The 22,980-nt window shown below is 43.2% G+C and overlaps 1 protein-coding gene across 8 annotated transcripts in view; it reads left to right on the top strand.

Annotated features, from left to right (window-relative positions):
* Window positions 1–22,980, top strand: part of SBF2 (SET binding factor 2) — a 474,020-nt gene that overhangs the window by 221,645 nt on the left and 229,395 nt on the right. For all 8 annotated transcript variants that reach the window (XM_029059546.2, XM_029059545.2, XM_039911379.1 and 5 more), the window contains exon 3: window positions 19,801–19,938. In XM_029059546.2, coding sequence (XP_028915379.1) covers window positions 19,801–19,938 — 138 coding nt within the window. The remainder of the gene's footprint in view (window positions 1–19,800; window positions 19,939–22,980) is intronic.

Here is a 22,980-nt window from a genome sequence, read left to right as displayed (position 1 = left end):
GAACCTGAGTTCATATCCTGGCTCTGACACTTGTTTGCTGTGTGACCTTGGGCAAGTCACTTCACTTCCTCTGACCCGCAGTTACCTTATCTATAAAATGGGGATCTAGACCTGAATATCTTGTATCCACTCCAGTGTTTAATACGCTGCCTGGCACATAATTAGTACTTAACCAATTCCATTGAAAAATAAACTCGATAGTGAAAATTCAGTTATTTAACACGTACGGTCGAATATCTGCAGGGAGGCTGGAAGTTAAGGAAGATTGTTTTAATCTTCCTTTTAGAAGAAATTTCAGCATTCAACTTTTGATTTCACTGCCTCCAAGTATTTCTCTCTCTGCTTCCTGGTGTAGACTGAGACCATTGTGGGGCAGGGATTGTCTCTGTTACCAAATTGTACGTTCCAAGCGCTGAGTACAGTACTCTGCACACAGTAAGCGCTAAATAAAGACAACCGAATGAATCTCTCTGGGGACAGGGAAAATGTTTTGTGCTTCTGTGTTTAGGAGAGTACTCTACTCTCAGATGCTCAGTAAATACCATTACTTCTACTGCTATTCCAGCATGGCACAGTGGGGAGAGCACAGGCCCGAGAGTCAGAAGGGTCATGAGTTCTAATCCCAGCCCCCACCATTTGTCTGCTGTGTGACCTCGGGCAAGTCACTTAACTTCTCTGTGCCTCAGTTACCTCATCAGTAAAATGGGGATTAAGACTGTGAGTCCCACGTGGGATAGGAACTGTGTCCAACCCGATTTCCTGGCACAGAGTAAGCGCTTAACAACTATCATAATTATTATTCCTCTAGAAGCAGTCGGATTGGCCATCCAAGATTATTGGGGGTGCTTCCTATGGGCAGGCCTTTATCTATCAACTATGTTGTATTAACTCTTCCCTAAGAGTTTAGTACAGTGCTCTCTGCCCACAGTAAGCATTCAATAAATATCATCGCTCTATAGTAAGTTTCAAATGCAGCTAGTGAAAGATGTTGTATAGGCTACTCTTTAAGCGGGCATCACTCTGAAAAAGAATGTGTGGTGAAGTCTTGCCCTTCTGCCAGTCTTGGCTCAAATGAGGTAGATTTACTACTGAGTGAAGATTTTGGCCTAATCATAAGTGGTATGAAAGCACATTCTGGAACGGGATGAAACTGTAAAATGAAAAATGATTTACATTTACCTTTTTCAATGAGCACACAAAGAACCTGCCAAAGTGATGTCAGTTTAATGAAGAGCAATTTGCCAGGCCTTTCTAAAAAACCCACTTTTTCCAGTGATCCAACAAAATCTTTAGGCCATTCCACTTTTGGAAACATCAGAGATCAAAAAAGCGAGGTAAAAAGCTAGGTGTCTCAGTAGGAAATAGTTGAGGTTTTATATCACCTAGATTATCTCCCCTCAGATAATTCACTTGTAGCAGGGGGTGGACCAAGTCCTCTCATTATGGAGACTCAAGTTAATACTATATTTCAGGAATTAAATAAAAAGTATTAGGTCACTTCCAAAGACAAATTTTTCCTCCAATAGGCCACGAAGATTGGATAAATTGAATAGGTTTGGAGATTGCCTACCCGATATAATGATGATGATAATAATTGTGGTATTTGTTAAGCGCTCACTGTGTACCAGGCACTGTAGTAAGTGCCGGGGTGGATACAAGCAAATAGAGTTGAACAGTCTGTGCCTCTCATGGGGCTCACACTCTCAATCCCCATTTCACAGATGAGGTAACTGAGGCACAGAGAAGTGAAGGGATTTGCCTAAGGCCACACAGCAGATGAGCGGTGGAGGCAGGATTAGAATCCACAACCTTCTGACCCCCAAGCCCATGCTGCAACCTGCAACCAGTCAATCAATTTTTAAGTATCTACAGTGGGGAGAGCACTGTACTTAGGAGGTTGGAAGAGGACCCTGCTGGTAGGAAACACCATCTCTGACCCCAGGGAGCTGACAATCCAACAGAGAGAAATACAGAATCATTTTCATGTATGAGGAAAAAGACCAGAATGATCTTGTCTTTGTCCTATGCCGAGACGTGTCCGACCCATAGCGACACCACGGAGACATCTCTCCCGAACGCCCCACTCTCCATCTGCAATCGTGCTGGTAGTGGATCCGTAGAGTTTTCTTGGCCAAAATCTGGAAGTGGTTTACCATCGCCGCCTTCCCCGGCCTCGACACTCTCTCTCTCGCACGCCGCTGCTGCCCAACACAGGGGAGTCCTTGACTTGTAGCAGATTGCCTGCCACTTGCTAGCCACTGCCCATGCCAGGGATAATAATAATAATAATAATAATAATAATGTTGGTATTTGTTAAGCGCTTACTATGTGCAGAGCACTGTTCTAAGAGCTGGCAGAGATACAGAGTCATCAGGTTGTCCCACGTGAGGCTCACAGTTAATCCCCATTTTACAGGTGAGGTAACTGAGGCACAGAGAAGTTAAGTGACTTGCCCACAGTCACACAGCTGACAAGTGGCGGAGCTGGGACTCGAACTCATGACCTTTGATTTCCCAGCCCAGGCTTTCCACTAAGCATAATAATAGTGGTATTTGATAGGCGCTTCCTATCTGCCAAGCACTGTTCTAAGTGGCCTCTGCTTGACTCTCCCTCCCGTCATCGAGACTGGTAGAATACTGAAAAGTCTCTAGGTGCCGCCCCGAGAGGGCGACCGGAATGATGGATACGTGGATAAGTGCTTAAATGAGCGAGGATGTATTGTATTCACAAGATTCACAATAATAATAATAATTATTGTTTCTGTTAAGCGCTTATTATGTGCAAAGCACTGTTCTGAGCACTGGGATAGCTAAAAGTAATCAAGTTGTCTCACATGGGACTCAATCTCAATCCCCATTATACAGAGGAGGTAACTGAGGCACAGAGAATTTAAGTGACTTGCCCAAGGTCACAGTGGATATCGTATTCACAAGATTCACAATACAGTCCAGTGCTTAGAACAGTGCTTGGCACATAGTAAGTGCTTAACAAATACCATCGTTATTAATATTACCATTATTATTATAAATGTTGAGAAGGTATGACTGGGAGAGGAGAAAAATTAACTGGGGAAACTATCCTACGTGTTCTTATGTGCTCTAATTGCCAAATACATCTTCAGTTCCAAGTGGGCAGATCCTGTTTCTAATTAGAAAATATTAGCATATTGCCAAGTGGTTGCTGGGGCAATGAATGACTACTCATCCAACTCACCGCCAACCTCTCGCCCACATCCTACCTCTGGCCTGGACGCCCTCCCTCCTCATATCAGGAAGATCATTGATCTCCCCCACTTCAAAACCTTACTGAAGGCACATCTCCTCCAAGAAGCCTTCCCTGACTAAGCCCTCCTCTTCTCCCACTCCCTTCTGGGCCTCTCTTACTTGCTCCTTCATTCATCCTCCCATCCCCACAATACAAATGGATAGATCTATATCTATCTGTAATTTATTTATTTATCTTTTAATTCATTTAAATTAATGTCTCCCCCTCTAGGCCGTGAGATCATCGGGGGCAGGAATGTGTCAGTTTGTTGTTATATTGTACTCTCCCAATTGCTCAGTACGTTGCTCGGCACACAGAGTGCTCAAAAAATACGATTGAACGAGTGAGTTGTAGATGTGAGAATGAGGAATTTTGTTGGACAACGTATGGGAGATTTTTGATCCATCAATCCTTTTCAGAATTTTTTTGCTTCACGTCATTTAGCTTGCTGAAGCTAGAATTAAAACGAATAGGAATTTTCAAAGGTTCAGCAACTGATAGGAGTAAAATTTCTGTGGAAAATTACTTCATGAGTTAGTTTACCGAACCTATTTCCTTCAATGCTCAGAATGCTTCCCAGATAATACCTAATGGCTCAGAGGAGGGAGAGAACACTTTCTCAGAAGCAAACCCTCAAAACTCCCTGAAAACCAAGTGTGCTTCTGTGCCATGTATTTCTTCATGCCTCATTTGTGCATCAATTTCCTTGGCAAACCGTCAAAACCTAAAAATTCCAAAATGCTGGAATTTCCCTGAATGTTTTCCATTCATTAGTAGTGTGGAAAGTGTATGAGCAGGTGAAGGGGAATAGAGAGAACAGGAGAGTAGTGATTAATTTATTCAAGGACTCTGGGAAAGGTGTGAAAAATGTCCTGACCCCAAAGCTTTGTAAAGTGCACTGTGACCTCAGGGTTTACTCTTTTCTTATAAGGGGTTAATCTAAAAAGGTAGCAAAAACGTCTTGGTTCCCAGTTTTAGAATCAAGAGAATGGCATTTTCATCTCTCTATATTCCATAATGGCCAACTCTTCCAGTTTGCTTTGAGTATGCAAACTTCAGTCAAGGACTATATTGGAGCCACAAAAGGTTCCCCGCTAGCCTGCCGAACCTGGCAATTTATCCTTGGTTACCTCTGCCTTTGAAGTGTGGCTTGCTGCTGGCCTACGTAAGGGAGGTGCCCAATTCCCTGAGGGTGGTCCAAGCCTGCCTGCTGACCGGCAGATAAGTGAGCACACTTTATGTCCCTCAGTGTCACTCTGTTCATTCATTCTTTCAGTCGGATTTATTGAGCACTTATGGTGTGCAAAGCACTGTTTTAAGCACCTGGGAGAGTACAGTATAACAACTAACGGACACATTCCTGCCCACATGAGCTCTCGAGGGGGAGGCAGACATTATATAAATAAATAAATGAATTACAGATAGATACAGATATATACAGATGTGGTATTGGGGAGGGAGGAAGGATGAATGAAGGAGCAAGTCAGAGAGGCGCGGAAGGGAGTGGGAGAAGAGGAGGGCTTAGTCAGGGAAGGCTTCTTGGAGGAGATGGGCCTTACCATTGTTTTGAAGCGGCCTCTGCTGTATAGAAAGATGTAGAACAACTGTTCTTTTTCCTTGATATTAAGGGAAAGAGATTGGATCTTTTAATTAATAATAGTAATATCACTTGTACTTGCTAAACGCTTACTATGTGCCAAGCACTCTTCTAACCTCTGGGATAGATACAAATTAATTCATTCATTCATTCCATCAATCTTATTTATTGTGTGCTTACTGTATACAGAGCACTGTCCTAAGCACTTGGGAGAGTACCCTACAACAGTAAACAGTCATATTCCCTGCCCAGCACGAGTTTACAATCTAGAGGGGGGAGACAGACATCAATACAAAAATAAAATGACAGATAAATTCATAAGTGCTGTGGGTCTGGGAGTCGGGGAAAAGCAAAGAGAGCAAGTCAGGGTGAAACAGATGGGAGTGGGAGATGAGGAAAAGTGGGACTTAGCATGGGAAGGCCTCTTGGAGATGTGTCTTCAATAACGCTTTGAAGCCAGGGTGTGGGGGAGGAAATGTCTGTGGGATTTAAGGAGGGAGGGCATTCCAGGCCAGAGACAGGACGTGGGCCAAGAGTTGGCGGTGAGATAGGAGAGATCGAGGCACAGTGAGAAAGTTAGCACTAGAAGAACCAAGTGTGTGGGCTGGGTTGGAGAAGGAGGTAAATGAGGTGAGGTGGGAGGGGGCAAGATGGTGGACTGCCTTAAAGCCAATGATGAGGAGATTTTGTTTGATGTGGAGTTGGATGGGCATCCACTAGAGTTTTTGAGAAGTGGGGTGATGTGTCCTGAATGTTTTGTAGAAAAATGACCTGGACAGCAGAGTGCAGTATGGACTGGAGTGGGGAGAGACAGGAGGCTGAGAGGTCAGCAAGCAGGCTGATGCAGTAATCCAGGCGGGTCAGGATGAGTGATTGCATTAACACGATAGTAGTTTGGGTGGAAAGGAAAGGCGGATTTTAGCGATGTTGTCAAGATGGGATCGACGGGATTTGGTGGCCGATTGAATATTTGGGTTGAATGACAGAGAGGAGTCCGGATAATGCCAAGGTTACGGGCTCATGAGACGGGACAGGATTTGCGTGGGAAGATAAGGAGCTCCATTGTGGACATGTTAAACTTGAGATGATGGGAGGACATCCAAGTAGAGATGTCTTGAAGGCAGGAGGAGATGTGAGACTGGAGAGGGAGAGAGATCAGAACTGGAGATGTAGATTTGAGTACCATCTGCAAAGAGGTGGTAGTTGAAGCCATGGGAGCGAATGAGTTTTCCAAGGGAGTAGGTGTAGATGGAGAATAGAAGGGGACCATGAGGGACCTCCCACACACAGGGGGGTGCGAGGGAGAGGAGGAGCCTACGAATGAACGACCAGAGAGATGAGGAGAACCAGGAGAGGACAGAGTCAGTGAAGCCAACGTTGTTAATGTTTCCAGGAGAAGGGGGTGGTCCACAGTGTCGCAGGCGGCTGAGAGGACGAAGAGAATTAGGATGGAGTAGAGGGCATTGGATTTGAAAAGAAGGAGGTCATTGATGACCTTTGAGAGGTTGGTTTCTATGGAGCGAAGAGGACGAAGGCCAGATTAGGAGGAGCTCGAGGAGAGGAATATGAGACAGCGGGTTTAGACAGCTTGCTCAAGGATTTTGGAGAGGAACGTTGTTGGGTTGGGATTGCCTCTATCTGTTGCCAAATTGTACTTTCCAAGGACTTAGAACAGTGCTCTGCACAAGTAAGCACTCAATAAATACGATTGAATGAATGAGGGAGATGGGACGATAACTGTAGGCAGCCTTGGGGTCAAGGGAGGGTTTTTTTAGGATAGAGGAGACATGGGCATGTTTGAAAGCAGTAGGGAAGAAGCTATTGGACAGTGAGCGGTTGAAGATGGCTTTTAGGGAGGCAAGAACGGAGTGGGCAAGAGTTTGATAAGATGTAAAGGAATGGGGTTGGACACAGCCCCTGTCCCACATGGGGCTCAGTCTTAATCCCCATTTTCTAGATGAGGTAAATGAGGCCTAGAGAAGTGAAGTGATTTGCCCAAAGTCACACGGCAGCCTCTGCCCTATCCACTAAGCCACACCGCTTCTCTGAGGTTTATTAGGTTTATAACTTGATGACAGACATCTTACTTCTGCTACCAGTAGACATAGTACTTACTGTCTGTTGCTTTTTGGAGGACTAGAGCTACAAAAATTTCAAAGGAGCAGTGATTGCTGTACTCACCAGCTAGGTTAGTGCTGCAACTTTCATTAGGGGAACATGTCGTTCTTCTGGGGGGAGCTTTTTCTCCCACAATAACGATAAACAACCGAAACAGACTGCAGTCTTTGGTAACCGCGTCTAACAATAATATTTAGCGGCCAGTGGATATTCGGCAAGTGAGTTTCTCAGAAAGGATGCGTTAAGTAAACAAACAGTGAATGCCCTGAATGACTGATAGATGATAGAATGAAAGGGACAGCCATCTGCTCACATCAGGCTAAACAATGTTTAGACATTACGGTAAACAATGCTCATCTTGTTTAGACAGGTCTTATCGAAGATAGTGTTACAGTATTTCATACCAAACATTTTTATAGCGCTCATGAGGGCTAAAACTAACAAATTTAGAACAAAGCCGTCTCTAATCGTATTTCATCAGCGTGCATTTAGTTGTGTGCTCTGACATCCGTCCAGATCAGAAGGCTGAGGATATCACGTGTTATCAGAGGAGATAACAGCTGTTCTACAATTTTTCACCGACTGGTATCGTAAGAATTAGTAATTGTTGTTTTGAATTCATGGACCAGAGATGGGGTTGGTTTGAAATTGGAGTGATACCAATAGATGATGGCTTCAGTGAACGGGGACTTTGAAACAGAAGTCCAGAAGTCCATCTTATTAGGAAATAATAATAATATAAACATAATGATGGCGTTTGTTAAGCGCTTACTATCTGTCGAGCACTGTTCTAAGCACTGGGGTAGATACAAGCTAATCAGGTTGTCCCATTTGGGGCTCACAGTCTTAACCCCCATTTTACAGATGAGGGAACCGAGGCACAGAGAAGTTAAGTAACTTGCCTGAAGTCATACAGCTGATCAGTGGCGGAGCCGGGATTAGAACCCACGACCTCTGACTCCCAAGCCTGTGCTCTTTCTACTAAGCCACATTAACTTCCTGAAAATAATTGTTAGGTGATAGTTTCATTGAGTACAAGTTCATATCTGCAATAGCCTAGCTTAATGATTGAACATTCGGCAAATATACACCTCTGGTGTTCCTGTATATTGTCTTGTGGTGGCAGCAGGGAAATTTAATGCACACTTCTATATTAAATCATTGTCAAATACCCCATTTTAAAGATGGATAAACTAAAGAAGAAAACCGTGTGGTTTAAGCAGCCAAAGGTAGGATATATGTAGGAGTTTCGAACCAGAATTCCAGTCTTATTGATCTTCAGTTTCAAGCTAAGACAGTTAGATGACCTCTCATGTTAATTCTCTCGAGAAAATAATTATGAACTATGGCACAAATATTCATTACACAAATAAATGGCCTTTGGCTGTTCGTAGGAGTCCAGATTTTCCCCACAAATTTTATGGAGATAAGGGACCTTGCAGAAAATGAATTTTTCAGATGAACATAGGAGTTATAATGTTTTGCACTCCCAAGTTCTAGTCTCCCCATATCGTTTTGAACTCCCCTGTGAGCCTCCAGATGTTTTCAGGCTCCCTGAGTGAATGAGATGCCCGACAGAGCACTTTCCCCAGAGGAGAACCATCTTGGTAACTCTCCTCTCTTGCCCGTCTGGGATTCAGTCTTGGGAGCCGGCCTCTCCTTCATGGATGGGAAAGAACAGGAGTGGCCCATTGGGATGTTATGTGTGTGCCTTCCCCATTCCAGCCCCATTTAACCCAATTCACTGGGTGGCATGCACAGCCCTCCCCTTCTGTACCCTGGTGTGTTGTATAAAGTCAATCAGTCAGTCAATCAATAGTACTTAATGAACGCTTGCTGTGTGCAAAGCACTGTATTAAACACTTGGGGGAGTACAATATAACAATGTAACAGACACATTCCCTGCCCTCTTTGACACCAAGGGAAGATTTGAGTCAATTGTTTGGCCAACCCCCCCCCCCCCCCCCCCCGCCTTTTTTCAGACTGATCAGTCATTTATAGAGCTCTTATTTATGTAGAGCACTGTTCTAAGCATTTGAGAAAGTATAATACAGTAGAGTTGGCAGACACAGTCCCCGTCCACAAAGAGCTTCAACTCTAGAAGGGCAGACAGACCCTGAATAAATTACAGGTAAGTGAAATGGAAGAGTATAGGATGTTTCATAAGTCAGTGGAGGTGAGGGTGGAGTGAACATCAGTTGCTTAAAGGTACAGATCCAAGTGTATAGGTGAGGCAGAAGGGAAGAGTAAGTTGGGAAATGAGGGCTTCGTCGGGGAAGACCTAAAGGAGATGGGATTTTAGTAGGACTTTGAAGATGGGGAGAATGGTGGTCTTTTTGATATGAAGGTGGTGGAAATTCCAGGCCAGAGGGAGGGTGTGGACAATGGGTGAGCAGTGAGACGGTCGAGTACGAGGTGCCATGTGTAGTCTGCATGAGAGGAGCGAAGTGTTTGGGCTTGGGAGTAGTAGGAGATTTTGGGGGTAAGGTAGGCACCAGAGAGCTGATAGAGTGCACTGGTGAGGAGTTCCTGTTTGATGTAAAGGTGGATGGGCAACCATTGGAGGCTTTGGAGGAACTGGGAGACATGGGGTGATCCAGGCAGCAGACTTGAGTGGCTTGGAGAGGGAAGAAACAGGAGGCAGGGAGGTCAGCGAGGCGGCTGATGCAGTTGTCAAAGAGGGACACGATAAGTGCTTCGGTCAGTGTGGTAGCTGTTCGGATGGAGAGGAAGAGGCAGATTTTAATAATGTCGTAAAGGTAGAACTGCCAGGATTTGGTGACACACTGACTATGTGGGTTGAATGAACGGAGTCATTCATTCATTTGAGCATATTTATTGAGCGCTTAATGTGTGCAGAGCACTATACTAAGTGAGGATAACACCAAGATTAAAGGGCTAATGAGACAGGGAGGGTGGTGGTGCCATCTACAGTGATGGGAAAGTCATGGAGGGAGAACAGGGTAAGGCCGGGATGATCAGGAGTTCCATTTGGGAAATCCTAAGTGTGGGGTATCACCTTGGACATCCAAGTAGAGATGTCTTGCAGGCAGGAGGGAATTCGAGACTACAGAGAAGAAGAGAGGTCAGGGCTGGTTAGGTAGATTTGGGAATCATTAGCATAGAGATGGTAGTTGAAGCGGATGGAGCGAATGAGTTCTCCGAGAGAGTGGGTGGAGATGGAGAACAGACAGGGATCCAGCACTGAACCTTGAGGATCACACACTGTTAGGGGGTGGGAGGCAGAGGAGGAGCCCTCAAAAGAGACAGGGATCTAGCGGCCAGGGGGATAGGAGGAGAACCAAGAGAGGGCAGTGTCAACGAAGCCAAAGTTGGAAAACCTTTCCAGAAGGGGATTTCCTCAATGTCGAAGGCAGCTGAGAGGTCAAGGAGGCTTACAGTGGAGTAGATGCCACTGGATTTGGCAAGAGGGAGGTCATCGGAGTTCAGAGTTTACTACAGGGCTCAGGGCCACATTGCAACATCAAGATGTTCTGGGGTTATGCGTGTACGCTTTGGAAGACAGGCTGATACCGCCTCTAGATGTGTGCCATCATCCAGAGATTACTTCCTTCTGGGTTTGGGTTTCCCCCGGGATGCCAATGCCACCTAGGGGCTAGGGGTGAGGCTCACCCAGATGCTAACCTTCTCTCTATGCCTCGATCTTGTCTGTCTCACCACGGACTCCTGGCCCACATCCTATCTCTGGCCTGGAATGCCCTTCCTCTTCAAATCTTCCAATCCCCCCACCCTCCCCCAAGCCTTACTGAAGGCCCATCTCCTCCAAGAGGCCTTCCCAGACTAAGCCCCACTTTTCCGCATCTCCCACTCCCTTCCACATCACCCTGACTTGCTCCCTTTTCTCTTCCCTCCTCTCCCCAGCCCACAGCACTATGTAAATATCTGTCATTGTATTTATTTATATTGATATCTGTTTACTTGGTACTGATGTCTGTCTCCCCCCTCAGACTGTGAGCTCGTTGTGGGCAGGGATTGTCTCTCTTTCTTGCTGTATTGTACTTTCCCAAGTACATAGAACAGTGCTCTGCACAAGTAAATGCTCAATAAATATGATTGAATGAATCAATTGAATGAATGGCAGCTAAGGCAGAAATCTCAGGCAGGCTAGAGTGGCTTTCTAGAGGTGGTATCGGTGATTTCCTGGACTCTTGGACAGTCTGTCCAGGTTCCCTTTGGATGGTAGGGTTGCCAGGGTGTCTGCTGCCTCAGGCCAGAAGCAGGGCTCCCTCCCAGGAGGTCTCCAGATTGGTCCCAAATGGCCTTCGTAGGCAGTGGAGCAGTCCAGAGCTGGGAATTCCGCCATTCCCGGGTTCAGCTGTAGCTTCCTTGTGCCGCAGTCACCTCAGAAAGCAATCCATTCATTCAGGTGTATTTATTGAGCCCTTACTCTGTGCAGAGCACTGTACTATGTGCTTGGCAGAGTACAGTATTACAATAGACACATTCCCTGTCCACAGTGAGACAGACATTAATATAAATAAGTAAATTACAGATATGTATATAAGAGCTTTAGAGCTGGGATGGCGGCGGGGGTGGGAATGAATTAACCTGCAGCTCCCACTTTCTCTGGCTCCGAGTAACTGCTTAATGTACTCAGTGTTGATACTTGGCAGTCCTGGCTACCTCAAAGTTTAGGGAAGGTGGGTTCATCGAGGTATTGCCAAGAAATTTTCAATTCAGCCAAATGTTTATTCGCTGCTTTGAAAGGAGCTACATCCCTCAAGTGCCATATGGAACAGGAGTGGACAAAATCTGGCCGGAGGCTTGTATCAGCCCATTTGGTTTTACCTAACTCTCCACTGCACTGTGTCCAGCAAAAAAACAAGCGTGAGGGGAAGGAGATATACAGTATACGTGTAGCCATCTGTCAAGCTTATTAGTTCATTTAGTTGTACATTTTTGTGGATATCTCCTAGTTTTTTATGCAAACTGAAACTTAAGTGGTCCTCCGCCTAAACGGTTGCCCAATCTGATATATATCGTTGTAAGACTTTTTAACTATTTATTTTAAGAATGCCGCTTAGGTAATACTTGGTGGTTCTGTATCTATTGGAGACTATGTGGTGGAGGGATTGAGAGGCGTTTGTGTGTGTGGTCGAGCGGGGGGCTAAAGAATGAGACCGAAGAGAACTAAAAGCAGCATTTTTACAGGAGGAGAGCACATTGTAAAAGCAAGAGAGAAATTGACTCTCATCCTCCCTTAATAAGCAAAGATTACAATTATTTACCAAAGGGATTTGGGAAGAAAACAGAATGGGCTACAACATACCAACCAGTCTTGATGCTAGCAGCATTAATGGAGAACACAGGCATAGTCACTGAAGTTAGAACTTCACCGTGTGCAACATGAATTAGAATTTTTCAAGACACATAAAATAGAATTGCTAAATATATCCGGTCATGTCTAAGAAATTCTATGACAATAGGAATTGAACTTAAAATGGAAAAGTTCCAAGGTAAAGAATTCCAAGCATTCTTTTCCAGGAAATTAACAAAATTCCCTTCTTTGTAACTGACAAGAAAGGAAGACCAAATGGGGGATAGAAAAAGAACACACCTAATTTCCTCCATGAAAGCATTGAGAGTTCCATGTGAAGAATTAGAAATGTATTCTTCCAAAAAGGGGGATTTTTATGACTAATTGGAATGTTCCATCTTTGCAAAATCCTCTACACATATTTCCCTAATGCCATTGTGTGAAATTATTTCCGACTTCCGAGGGACAGTCAGTTATATAAATTGTGGTCATCACTGACTCTGGCTGGTCCTCTGATTTTGAGAAATGTTCAAATTGCATACCTCAACACACTGAACTGATTGGTGCTTTGAACAGACAACTCCTGTTGACTTAGAAGTTAGGCCAGACATTTTGAATGCAGGGTAACAGGTGATTAATAAAATAACCTATGTCATTAGTAAAATCACTGGAACCTTATTCAAAGTGAATGAACTTTTTATCCTTGGACTCTGATTAGTGATCCTTTTTAAATGTGGTTTCTAGTTAAGGTGGATGGTTTGGAAACAACTTCCAAGTGATATAGAGGAAGTTCTACCTCTGGTGAAAATATAAATTCCCACCAAACTTTGGATGTGAATAATTTTGTTCTTCTGCCATATATCTTCAAAAAAGAGCTAATCACAGGCTTTTAAGGGTTTCTTCTGAGAAACAGCAATAGACTTCTGACTAGGAGACTAGTTTTTGCCATAAAAATATAGGCTTTTGACCAGAGACAGAATAAGAGGTTTAAAAATACACTGTAAATGGAAACCTCTTCAACTGAAGTGTTGAATCAATTCTTAAAAGCCATTGCTACTAAGATTTGTTGAGGGAAAAGTGGGAAATAAATTGTTTTCTGGCAAAATATGGGTGGGTTCAGGCAGTTAAGCCATATTTTGTTCTGAGAGAATATCTCTTGAGAGAAATAATAGGATGCCATGAAAGTCATTTGAAAGCAACTGACCCCACTTAAGTGATATTTAATTTTTCAGTAAATAGGATTTTCTAGCTCTGATTCTAAAATAATCTCTTATTATCTCCTGAGAGATTTTGTGATTATTTCTTTTTTTTTTAACAGTGAGGTAATATTTTGTAAAGTTTTCTCATTTTGTCAGTCATGTAATTCACTTTGAGGGCCTGTAGTATTCGCATTGACAATTCTTCTGGGAAGGGGGGAGGTTGGGTAGTGAAGAATCTGCTATACTTTTCCATTGCCTACAACTAGACTAAACTCCAGGCAGCCCACCTGCTCGGTTATTTAAGACAGTTACACCAGGCAGGAGGCTCAAGCTGCTGTTTTTATTACGATTGCCCCTCATAACTAGAGAGTCAGTCAATCAGTCGTACTTACTGAGCGCTTACTGTGTGCAGAACACTGTACTAAACCTTTAGGAGAGTACAATTCAACAATAAATAGGTACATTCCCTGCCCAGAATACACGGCTTACAGTCTGGAGGGGGTGTCAGACATTAATACAAAAAAGTAAGCTACAGCTATGTACGTAAGTGTTGTAGGGCCGGGAGTAGGGGAGGAAGAAGGGAGTGGGAGAAGAGGAAAGTAGGGCTTAGTGAGGGAAGGCCTCTTGGAAGAGATGGTGGAGATGGAGAAGATTGGAAGAGTCATTGTCTGTCAGATACAAGGAAGGAGCCTTGGCTAAAATTCTTGCAGGCCCCAGATGTCACAGCATGACGAAGGCTTGGGGTGCAATCTCTGGACCTAGGTGGCTTGCCCATCCCACTCGAGTCAGGGCACCACTGAGCCCAAGTAGCACGTTCCCGCAAACGGGGCCACTGGAATCAGTCTCTTCGTAGCCTGCCGGCATTTCCCCACAAGCGGAAAATGGCCTGTGATGTTCGGCAGCTGCTCACCTGCTCAAAGGAGCCCCAGCGGGGCAGTGCAGGAAGGAAGGAAGGGTGAGGGAGAAGAGTTAGTTGAACCAGCTCGCATTCGGATGGGTGTGGCGGAGTGTAATACCTATTTTAGCCCCTGCACCTGTGACAGCATCTTTCTTCCTGTTTGCCAGTCAAGTCAAGAGGGAGAGCAGAAGTCCTGTTTTTTCTCCTGTTTGTTTAATCCTTATCATCCCACTCAGAGTCTTTCAGTGGCCTCTTTCTTCACCAGCTGTCTAAACATTGTCTAAACATTCTTTCGTTTGTCCATCAGGATCATGACTCCTGTGTGCAGGTTCAAACACTGCTGATGCCCGTTTCTTCTTCTTTTACCACTCCCTTACAAATTTCTGTGAGAGCGAGAACAGATTTTTCCATCTAAAATGGTTTAACCAATTGGCCTCACAGGGAAGCAGGGCGGCTTAGTGGATAGAGCACGGGCCCGGGAGTCCGAAGGACCTGGGTTCTAATCCCATCTCCTGCCATGTGTCTGATGTGTGACCTTGGGCAAGTCACCTCACTTCTCTGGGCTTCAGTTACCTCATCTGCAAAATGGGGATTAGAAGTACGAGCCCCGTATGGGACAGGGATTGTGTCCAATCCGAGTAACTTGTATCTACCCCAGTGCTTAGAATAGTGCTTGGCACATAGTAAGCACTTAACAAGTACCATTGTCATTATTAATCCCAAGATTATTCCTGTGAGGTGAAAATGAAGAAGTGAGTGGTCTTTACGGTGGGTTGGGAGGTGGGGAAGGGCAGACAAGGGGAAGAGAAGCAGATTTGTTCAGAATTTATGTATGGAGAGGTGGGGCATAAAGCCAAGGAAGAATAGAGCAGAGAAAGGAGAACAGAGAGGTAAAAGGCCAAAATACACCTGTAGACGTCATTCAGGTTTCCAGGTTATTTAATGAGTTTTCATTTTGCATAGCCTGCATTGTCTGTTAGGAAATCATATAGCCATCAGGATGCTTTTAGATCATGAACAATGCAGTTATTCTGGATTTAAACCAATTAGGACACAGACAGAGTTTGTAAGAGTCCATATAAATTTTTTCCAGGATCACTTGTTGAAGTGCCAGGGTATTCTGTACAATGTTCATTGTGTGGAAAAAGATTTTATTCACAGGGCATTAACCTAAGCGTCAGGTGACTTGTAGAGAAGCGGCATGACCTAGTGGGAAGACAAGGAGCTGTGAATCAGAGGACCTGGATTCCAATCCCACCTTTTGTCTGCTGTGTGATCTTGATCAAGTCATTTAACTTCTCTGTGCCACATTTACCTGTAAAATGGGGAATAAATCCTACTCTTTCCAGTTTAGACTATGAGTCTTTTGTGGGACAAGGACTGTGTCCCACCTGATTATCTGGTATCTACCCCAGTGAATACACCAATGCTTAACACATAATAAGTGCTTAACAGATACCTTAAAAAAGGTGATACACCAAGCAACTTCATTGGTCAGTACAGAGTTGATTAATATAGACATCAGAATTATGTTTCTTGGTCCTCTACATTTTTATGTCCTCAAATTCTTTCCAGTAGCTTGCTACATATATCTTATTGACATATTTAGTGGACGTACTTCCAACAAATAATAATAATAATAATAATGATAATAATAATGATGGTATTTGTTAAGTGCTTACTGTGTGCCAAGCACTGTTCTAAGCACTGACAAATTCACATTCAAGCGCTGACAAATAAATTCAAGCATAACCCAAAATGCCGCTGAGTTATGCTCCTTGAAAATATGGCTGTATCATGGATGATCGTATTGTGCGACATGCTTTCTCATAGACTTACACGTTATATCTTAGGATTCATGCCAGGGCTTCTGAAAATATCCTTACATGCCATATGCTTTAATAATAAATAGTACTGAACTATTATTTAATCCTTACTAAAGTAATTCAAAGTGTAATATCAGAACTGTATTAACAAATAACATTTTTGGGGAAGTCAGTTCATAAGTAGGATGTAAATCCATAAAGTGGGATTTAGTCCAACGAGTAATTGCTCTCACCTCTTCACAGGGTACATTTGATTTATAATGAATTGATCTAAGTAGTTAGGAGGCTACAGATAAATTATTGTTTTATTCAAAAACTTATCCTTTTGTCCAATACATTGCATTTAGGGTTCATCCCAGTTCAGTCAAAAAGAAAAGGAACATCATTAAAATATTCCCAAAATGAGACGTCTTTTATGGCTTAGCAATCTTAATGCCATGCTAGGGTTTTCCTTACAGTAGCCAATTTCTTCCTAGAAAGCAAAGGAGTGAAGGAGCTAGTCAGGAACATTTTTTTTTTTCAAGTATTCTGGTACTTTCCCAAAATTTATCTCATTTGTTAATTGAGCCCCACCTTTTTTACATTTATCACCTATCAGTACCTCAATCAATAATATTTACTGAGTGCTTATCGCATGCACAGCATTGTCCTAAACACTTGGGAGAGTACAATATCACCAAATCCTGTCTGTGCCACCTTCACAACATCTCTAAAATCCACCCTTACCTCTCCAACCAAATTGCTACCGTGTTAATACAATCACTCATCCTGTCCCACCTGGATTACCGCATCAATCTCCTTACTGACCTCCCAACCTCCTGTCTCTCCCATCTCCAGTCTGATCTTCACTATGCTGCCCGGATCATTTTTCTACAAAAATGTTCAGGACATATATCCCCACGCCTCAGATATCTCCAGTGGTTGCCCACCCACCTCCGCATCCAACAAAATCTCCTCACCATTGGCTTTAAAGCACTCCACCACCTGGCCCCTCCCTACCTCATCTCGCTACTGTCCTACCACAGCCCAGCCCGCATACTTTGCTCCTCTAATGCTAACCTCACAGCATAAATCTCGCCCATCTCACCTCCAACCCCTGGCCCATGTCCTGCCTCTGGCCTGGAACACCCTCCCTCTGTGGATCCTACAGTCAGTTCCTCTCCACTGCTTCAAAGTCTAATTGCAGGTAAGAGGGCCTTCCCTGACGAAGCCCCCCTTTCCTCTTCTCCCACTCCCTTCTGCTTCGTCCTGACTTGCCTTTCTTCACCACCCCCTCCCAGCCCCATGGCACTTATGTGCATAGCTGTAGTTTATATTAATTTCTCTGTGACGCACCCTCTAGACTGTAAACTTATTCTATTTATTGATTCTATTTATCTTGATTTTATTCATTGCCATTGTTCTTGTCTGTCTCCCCCCGATTAGACTATAAGCCCGTCGTTGGGCAGGGACTGTCTCTATCTGTTACCAATTTGTACATTCCAAGCGCTTAGTACAGTGCTCTGCACATAGTAAGCGCTCAATAAATACTATTGAATGTATGAATGACTGAATGAATAAACTTGTGGGCAGGGAATGTATCCATTCATTGTTGTATTGCCCTCTCCCAAACGCTTTGAACAGTGCTCTGCATACTGCAAGCACTCAATAAATATGACTTAATGAATGAATGAGTTGGTAGGCACATTCCCTCCCCAAAATGAGCTCACAGTCTACAGGGGGAGCCAGACATTAATATGAAAAAATAAATGACGGATATGTACAAAAGTGCTGTGGGGCTGAAGGAGGTGTGAATAAAGGGAGCAAATCAGGAGTGGGAAAAGAGGAAATGAGGGCTTAGTCATTAGTCTCCACAAATTCTCCTTCTGGACAGTAACCTTGTTGTGGATAGGGAACGAGCCTAGCAACTCTCTTATAATATACTCTCCCAAGTGCTTAGTACAGTACTTGGCACCCAGTAAGGGCCCAGTAAATACAATTGAATGATTATTCCTCCTTTCCCAACCCCAAGAGTCCTCCATTCACTTGATTCCTCAACACTTTGCCCTTTTAGACGGAAGGACTAAATTCCATGCTCACATACTCACAAATATTCCATGGGGCTCTCATTGTGCCTTTTGCCATTCAGCAAAACTGACATATTGGCCCATTAATCCAAATACTACCACTACTAATAATAGTGGCATTTGTTAAGTCCATACCTCTGTTTTACAAATATGGTGAGTTGAAAAAAAAATTCCAAATTCCTGTTAAATGGCAAGGTCACAGTCCTCACAGAAGGACATCTTTCTCCAATCTCCCCAGAATTGTTTAGAACATTCTGTGCGGAGGTTGGATCCTCTGCCAATGTGTTGGGAGCCTCCCCCTTCCCTCCTTTGGAGGGGAAACCAAATTCTTCTGAGGAAAAGTAAAGTGAAACCAAACGATTGGAGCTTGCTTTTGGCTGTGTGTGTGTGTGTGTGTGTGCACTTAAATGGTATGTTCCAGGCACTGTAGTAAGCGCTGGGCAAGTCACTTAACTTGTCTGCTTCATTTGTCCTCAACTGTAAAATTGGGGATTCCATACCTGTACTTCCTCTTAGTTAGGCTGGGAGCCCCATGGTGGGACAGAGACTACGTCGAACTTGATTATTTCATACCCACTCCAGTGTGTAGTACAGTGCTCTGCACATATAAAATGCTTAAGAAATTCTATTATTATTATTATTGTTATTATTATTATGATGTTTCTCTTGCTTAAACTAGATGTGGGGTAAGAGTGAGTCTAAGGTGAGTTTTCATGGGTACTATCTTAGACTGAATTTGAGGAAGTAGTGTGACCTAATGGAAAGTGCACAAGCCTGGGAGTGAGAGGACCTGGATTTGAATCCTGGCTCTGCCACTTCCCTGCTGTGTGACCATGGCTAAGTTACTCCTCTTTGACTCAGTTTCAGTGTCTAAAAATGGAAATTAAATCATTTTATAGACCCAATTGAAGAAATAAGGAACATTCTTACCACAGTGTGAATCTGGATACTCTTAAAATCTAAAGGAGAAGAAGAGAAATATAGCTGAAATACAACAGTATTTTCTTCTTGTTTGATTAAGCTTGAATGCCCAAAACATTGCAAAGATAGCTTATTTTTCATTGTTTAGGTTAATGAAATTTGGATGAAGCCGAGTTGGATTTTAGACTGTACACTCTGTCCCAACCCATCCCATTTTCAGCCATATTCTCAATGAGAAAAACTTCCCATCGCCATCCCTTGGGGAACTTGGAGAAAGAATAGATTTCATGGAGAGGGAAGATCCAGGCAGGTGTTGTATAATAGGTCATGTCAACTGAAATGCCAGGTTTTCCTAGTCTATAAAAGAAACCTGCCTTCTTAGACTATTTGAAAGGCCTGTACTGAATCAGCTGGTTGTTAGAAAAATGCTAATGAAAAAATAGAAATGAAAATGAAAAAAAAACCTTTGTCAGAAATTTAAGCAAATGTTTCCACATAGTAATTCAAGGAGGAATTCCCATATTATAGATGTGGTACTTAATCCCCCACTTTCGAACCCTGAAGTTTATAAAACGTGTTATTGGTCTTTCACTTGAATTTTATAATTCCTTCAATCTTGTTTCCTCCCATTAGTTTTGTCAACCTGGAGGATGGCAGCTGTCCAAAGAGAGGAAGCAACCTACGTTCTTCATGGTGGTTCTGACGGATATCGATTCTGAGCGGCATTATTGTTCGTGCCTAACCTTCTACGAGGCAGAGATCAACCTGCAGGTAATATTGAATACTAAGGATCAAGGTTAGGGTTAACATTATATATTTAGTAATATATTCTGTCGAACCTTCATATTGAAAAAAAAGATAAAGTTGAAGAACATATTATCGTTAGAATTTTACTAAATATTTATAATGAATGGAATGGCAATATTTACTTTTAGTAGACTATCTTTAAAGGGAGAGGGTTTTTTTGAAGACAATGGAAGTTAAATAAGTGAAGTCTCACTTAAAATGTTATTTTCCAGATTTAGTTGAATCTTTAAAGTATAATGAAAGTAATTTGATAATTTCAAAATTGTTAGTCTTGGCTGTTGGAGGCATATGTTTAGCTCACAGCGGTGTTTGCCAGGAATTTCACTGTCACACTGAATATTTGAGAAGGGGTTTCTCTCAAGGAAAGTTGAGTTTGAAAAGTTACTAATATTTAGCCTCTTAGAGATGTTCCTTAGGTCCTTTGCAATTTTAAAATGGAGCAGCTTTGGAGCACGAGTGGTTTGATTATATCCTTTTAAAAAATGTTTATTTCTGTAATTTTTGAAAAATGTATCAAGTTTAGGACTAGATATTTGAATCCTCATTGGGTTTGGATCACATCATATAAAGCACACTATTACACATTTCATAATCTTAAATAGGAAGAAAGTAGGGACAAACATCCATAGTTGCACAGCTCTAGAAATATTGTCAGTCATATCAATCAATCAGTGATGTCTGTTGAGCACTTACTATGTGCAGATACTGTACTAAGCCCTTAGAAGAGTGCAGTACAGCAGAGTTGGTAGACATGTTCCCTGCCCACAGGGTGTTTACAGTCACATTCTTTTTCTCATGGTAATTATGTCGATAAAAACTTGGTGTGTGTTCATTATTGGAAATATATGTGAATATTATACTTTGAAAAATATGCAGTACTTAGCAAATAGTGTTCCAGTTGATTCAGAAACTAGAGATTATAAATTCCATAGGAACATTTTATAGATTTCTAGGGTTTTTTTTAAGTCTTCCTTAAATCTCCATCTTTAAATTTGCTTGTAGTCCTATTTCCAAGTTAATTCTTTTAGGGTTTTAAAGTGTTTACTCTGTGTCAGTGCTGTTCTAAGAGCTGGGGTAGGTACAAGTTAATTAGGTCAGACCCAGTCCCTGTCCCACATGGGGCTCCCAGTCTAAGAAGGAGGGAGAATAGGTATTTAATCTCCATTGTACAGTTGAGGAAATTGAAGCACAGAAAATTTAAGTGACTTGTCTAAGGTCACACAGCAAGCAATTGGTGGAGCTGGGATTATCATTTTTCTTCTTCTTACTATAATGGTATTCAGCTGCTTACTATATTCCAAGCACCGTAGTAGGTTCTGGGGTAGATGCAAGATAATCAAGTCACACATAGGATTTACAGTTTAACTAGGAGGAAGAACAGGTGTTGAATCTCTATTATGCAGGTGAGGGAATTGAGGCATAGAGAACTTAAATGAATTCCCTAAAGTCACACAGCAGACAGGTGGTGTTGCTGGGATTAGAACCAGGTCCTATGACTTTTAGACCCATGCTCTTACCACTAGGCCACAATGCTTCTTAAAGTGAATAGGAAATAATAAGAAATACTGAATAGATATAGAATAAAGAAGCTGCCTGGTCTTGTGGGAAGGGTGAGGGCCTGGGTTCTAATCCTTGCTCTGCCACCTGTCTGCTCTATTGCTGGGCAAGTCATTTAACTTTTCTGTACCTCAGTTACCTCATCTGTAAAATGGGGAATAAGTCTGTGAATCAGGGATTTTGTCCAACCTGATTCTTCTCCTTCTTTTTCAAATAGTATTTGTCAAGTACTTACTATGTGTCAGACATTGTTCTCAATTCAGGTACAAAATAATCCAATTGGACACAGTCCATGTCCCCTATGGGGCTCATAGTCTTAATCCCCATTTTACAGATGAAGAAATTGAGGCACAGAGAAGTGAAATGACTTGCATAAGGTCACCCAGCAGACAAGTAGCGGAGTCAGAATTAGAACCCGGATCTTTTCCATATCTATTCAGTATTTCTTATTATTTCCTATTCACATTAAGAAGCATCGTGGCCCAGTGCTAAGAGCGTGGGCCCAAGTAAGAGTCATAGGACTTGGTTCTAATCCCAGCAACACCACCTGTCTGCTGTGTGACTTTAGGGAATTCATTTAACTTTTCTAAACCTCAATTCCCTCATCTGCAAAATGGAGAATCAATATCAGCTCTTCCTCCTGTTTAAACTGCTACCTTGCTGGTACAATCTCTCATAATATCCCGACTGGATTATTGCATCAGCCTCCTCTCTCATCTCCCATCCTCCTGTCTCTCCCCACTTTAGTCTATACTTCACTCTGCTGCCCGGATTATCTTCCTACAGAAACGCTCTGGGCATGTCACTCCCCTCCTCAAAACCCTCCAGTGGTTGCCTGTCAACCTTCGCATGAAACAGAAGCTCCTCACTCTTGGCTTCAAAGCTTTCCATCCCCTTGCCCCCTCCTACCTCACTGCCCTTTTCTCCTTCTATAGCCCACCCATACACTCCGCTCCTCTTTGGCTAACCTCCTCACGGTGCCTTGTTCTCGCCTGTCCCGCCGTCGACCCCTGGCCCTCCTCCTAACACTGACCTGGAATGCCTTCATTTTGGGAGAAACAGCATAGCATTTTGGAAAGAGCCTGGGCCTGAGCATCAAGGAATGCGGCATCTAATCTTCTCTCTGTCACTTGCCTGCTGTGTGACTACAGGCATGTAGCTTAACTACTTGGGAGTCAGAGGTCATGGGTTCGAATCCCGGCTCTGCCACTTGTCAGCTGTGTGACTGTGGGCAAGTCACTTAACTTCTCTGGGCCTCAGTTACCTCATCTGTAAAATGGGGATTAACTGTGAGCCTCACTTGGGGCAACCCGATTACCCTGTATCTACCCCAGTGCTTAGAACAGTGCTCTGCACATAGTAAGCGCTTAACAAATACCAACATCAAAGGAAGAAACCGACACCCAGGGAGGTGAATTTTCTCTTCCCGTGTCCCCAGAAGGACCCCGC

Source organism: Ornithorhynchus anatinus, chromosome 3, assembly GCF_004115215.2.
Source record: "Ornithorhynchus anatinus isolate Pmale09 chromosome 3, mOrnAna1.pri.v4, whole genome shotgun sequence".
NCBI lineage: Eukaryota > Metazoa > Chordata > Mammalia > Monotremata > Ornithorhynchidae > Ornithorhynchus > Ornithorhynchus anatinus.
Note: the sequence above shows the minus strand (reverse complement) of the source record. Positions and strands in the feature narration are given on the sequence as shown.